Source organism: Myotis davidii, unplaced genomic scaffold (assembly GCF_000327345.1).
Source record: "Myotis davidii unplaced genomic scaffold, ASM32734v1 scaffold684, whole genome shotgun sequence".
Taxonomy (NCBI): domain Eukaryota; kingdom Metazoa; phylum Chordata; class Mammalia; order Chiroptera; family Vespertilionidae; genus Myotis; species Myotis davidii.
In genome coordinates this window covers 2,178,945-2,182,481 of record NW_006295564.1, presented here as the reverse complement: position 1 = coordinate 2,182,481, position 3,537 = coordinate 2,178,945, and the positions used below count along the sequence as shown (strand labels likewise).

At 45.1% G+C, this 3,537-nt stretch overlaps 1 protein-coding gene across 2 annotated transcripts in view; it reads right to left on the bottom strand.

Moving 5' to 3' along the window:
• Positions 1–478: 478 nt before the first annotated feature.
• Positions 479–3,537, bottom strand: part of ITGB3 (integrin subunit beta 3) — a 51,768-nt gene continuing 48,709 nt past the window's right edge. For both annotated transcript variants that reach the window (XM_006770271.2, XM_006770272.2), the window contains exon 15: positions 479–3,314. In XM_006770271.2, the coding sequence (XP_006770334.1) occupies positions 3,249–3,314 (66 nt within the window). In that variant the 3' untranslated portion in view covers positions 479–3,248. The remainder of the gene's footprint in view (positions 3,315–3,537) is intronic.

Genomic DNA, 3,537 nt, shown 5'->3' with positions numbered 1-3,537 from the left:
CCAGATTTTCTGAGTCAGTGGTTCTGGGGTGAGGCCTGTGAATTTTCATTCCTAACAAGTTCCTGGGTAATACTGATGCTGATGGTCCTGGGACCACATTTTGAGACCCACTGCCTTAAATAAAAGGGCAGTTAAATGGTCCTGTAAATAATTTACCATTAAGCCTTATTTTATCAGTTCATGCTTCCTGTAAACAGAACCTCGACTAAATTGACAGACTGTTCTGTTGAGGCTACGCAAGTTCCTAAAAATCCCCAATTAGAAAAAAAAAGTAACTCTTGGAACAGTCATAGCCTATTCATTTTGAAAATGTTATTAAAGTGTAAAGAAAAGCTCTAGGTTCTGAAGCTAACTTTAGTTTCGGTAGTAGTCATCATTCTATTGCATTTGGAAACACCCTTGTTCTAAAATAATCATTTTTTTCACCCAAAGGAAACAGAAATAACAACACAGGAAGCACTGGGCAGCCTTAGGCCACTTCTTTTTGGAAAACACATTTAATTCATTGTTGCACAACTCAAACAGAGGAGGTGGTTAGGAAGTCAGGAAAGCACTTAAGTCATTTCAACCAGTGATACTTAATGGAGAGAAGTATCTTGAAATCAGGGATATCTGAATGACAAAGAACTGACTCCTTATGTGACAACTTGTCAGGAATGGTCAAAGTTTCCCATTACTGCCCACAGACCCTGAGACTGAACATGAAATATCTCCAGAAGAGCAGAGCACAAATGGCCTTTTTGCGCTATGTTATCTGATGCCAAAATACTATTCAGATGTTCACCCCACATGATGCCAAAACTCACTGCTATATGCTCTCTCCCGAACACATTACAGGTTCCTCCACATATAGACAAACAGTGCTGGTCTTCAAGGCCTATGAGCCTCATTCCAGAAGCTCACACAAGATTCCCATTGAGGTTTTAGTCTATTGGATACATATTCTTTCTCCTTTGATATAGTTTCTTTATATAAGCCATCTTATCTGAAGAAGATGTACTACTACTCTAATGGACTCTTGTCTCCCTAGCTGAAGGTTACAGTTAGGTTCTAAACTTCTTGGATTCCTTATCCATCCCTCATTTATCCCTCCACTATGTTACCATCCCCTACAGTAAAGGGTAATCCGTGGGTCAGACAGGGCTCAGTCATTTTCCCCATTCCTAATTCCAAGGCTTATTCTCAAGGTTAACACCTGGATACAAACTACACATTTCAGCTACTTCTTTTGGATGCCTCTTCCCTAATATGTGGATGCAAATGTGTGCAAAGTGAACTAAGAAATAGGAACTAAGTGGAGCTTAAAGACTACAGTGTCAGGAGATATAACTTCTAACAAAAGTTGGAGAAGAGGCTCTAAGACAGGATAGAATGAGGCTTTTTCGTTGAATAACATCTGTGATGTGGAATGGCATCTGCTCTTGCCAAAGCCAGGTCTCTCTCCCAACTAAAACAATAAACAGTATCAACATCCCACAGAGTCTTCATGGTGAGTTTGATCTCAAAGTAAGTCCCAACATCTTAGAATTCTGACACTAAAAGAGACCTTCTAGACTGACTGGTCCAAACCCATCATTTTTCGAACTAGAAAACTGAGCCTTAGGGAGAACAAAGTGACTTGTCTTAATTACATTTAAAGATTCCTTAACTGCAACACTGAGGCCAGATCTTAGATTTTCTGATCATCAGATCACTGTTTATAGATCCTTTCCTTTTTCTTGGAGACTGAGAGGGTAGTTGTTCATGTAAACACCAATGGAGCAACTGCTATTGCTATTGGCCATTTCCCTCCTCCTCAGGAAAGGACCAGCACGTTCATGCATCCATCCCCACAGGCTTCCAGGAAAAGAAAGCCTTTTCAGATCCCACAACTGGGCAATGACTTGCTCTGAGTGATGCCACATGGGGCTGTCTATATCCAGCCCAAGTCTCTGTGGCTTTTTTATACTCTCCTTCCTTGTCATCAAATAAAATTACAAATATTACACAAGTGTGTTTATATACATGGTCCTTTAGTTTAAGCTTCATTGTGGTTCCAGGTGCCCCAATGAGAAAAAGAAAAGAAAATTGCACTTGTGACCTCTCAGATTAACGACTGAGTTAAAATGAGGTTGCCCAGCCCGAGGGAGAATAGGCCACACATGCTGATACAACTGGCCCATCATTTCACCCTGGCACTTATGCCCAGCACAGACTCAGAGACCCGTGGGAATGACTCCTTCTCAAGACACCCCAGAGGTAGATAAAGGCAATCAGCCCCGTGGATGGATTTCGCACATAAAAGCACAGGGTAGGGTGTGTGGAAGTGCCTTGGACAAGGGGCAGAAGGCCTGAGGGTGGGCCAGACCTCTGGCTCTAACCATAGCACCCATTTTTGGGAGGAAAAGCTTTTGGCCATGAAAGTCCCGGTATGCAGCAAACATCTACAGCAGTGAGCATGTGGAAGTAGGAGGTAAGAGGCAGCGCTGGTCTAAGGGTGAAACACTTCTAAATGAACCTCTAGGATGGAGCTGCCAATGGGACAAATCTGAAGGGTCATTTTGAGCTGCGGGACCCTGGCACATGCCCCAGGCCATGCATGACCCCTGGATGGCCCTGCCATCCTCTCTCCCAATAGATCAAAGAATTCGGTAGCAAGGACTCCCCTACGGAGAGAACCAGACTGGGTTGAGGGGATAGCCAAAGGCACAGGCAGCTCTGATGATTCGGCTCTCCCTGAATTCTCCTTCAGCCTGAGGGAGGGGAAAGGAGAGGGGAACAGGTGACACAAGGCTACAAAGCCCATAGCTGCTGAGAGTCAGGCCCAAGAACCATAAACTCAGGGCGGAATCAAAGTCCCGTTCTCTGGAATGAGAGGCCTCAGCCCTGCTCTGTTCTTCAGGGAGAATGGCCCGAGAAGGAAAGCTGGCTTCTCTCTGAGGTAATGAAGAACATCTGCTCAGCTACGCAGGTCACCCTCTGGTTAAGCAGGAGGAATCCCTGAAGGAGGCGCTCTGAGGACGAAGGCTGAGGAGCTCTGCTGATCTGGGACACGCCACAAGTTTTAAATTACACATTCCCCCGTACGCAACCCACTCACACGCTCTCATGCACAGAGACCCACGCTTCCACGCATTCACATTCTCCCACCCCACCTCACTACAAGTCCCCAATCCCGCCCCATAGATACTGTCCCCTGTAAACATGACGGCAGAGATGCCCACAATCCTGGGACACTCTGCTAGTGATCTGAGAACGACTGCTTGTCATTAAGTGCCCCGGTAGGTGATGTTGGTGAAGGTGGATGTGGCCTCTTTATACAGTGGGTTGTTGGCCTGTGGAGAGAATAGAAAAGGGTCTTACAGTGAATTTTCAGTTCTACCCTGCACTCAAGGCTTATACTTTCATCTGAGAAATTTGCCCAAGAGACCCTTCTCTGGGATACACCATCAGCGAACAGGTTAATGCTCATTGTACTCACACATTCACTCTTAAGATGGGAATGGATGGGAGAGAGAGAGAGAGAGAGAGAGAGAGAGAGAGAGAGAGAGAGAAGAG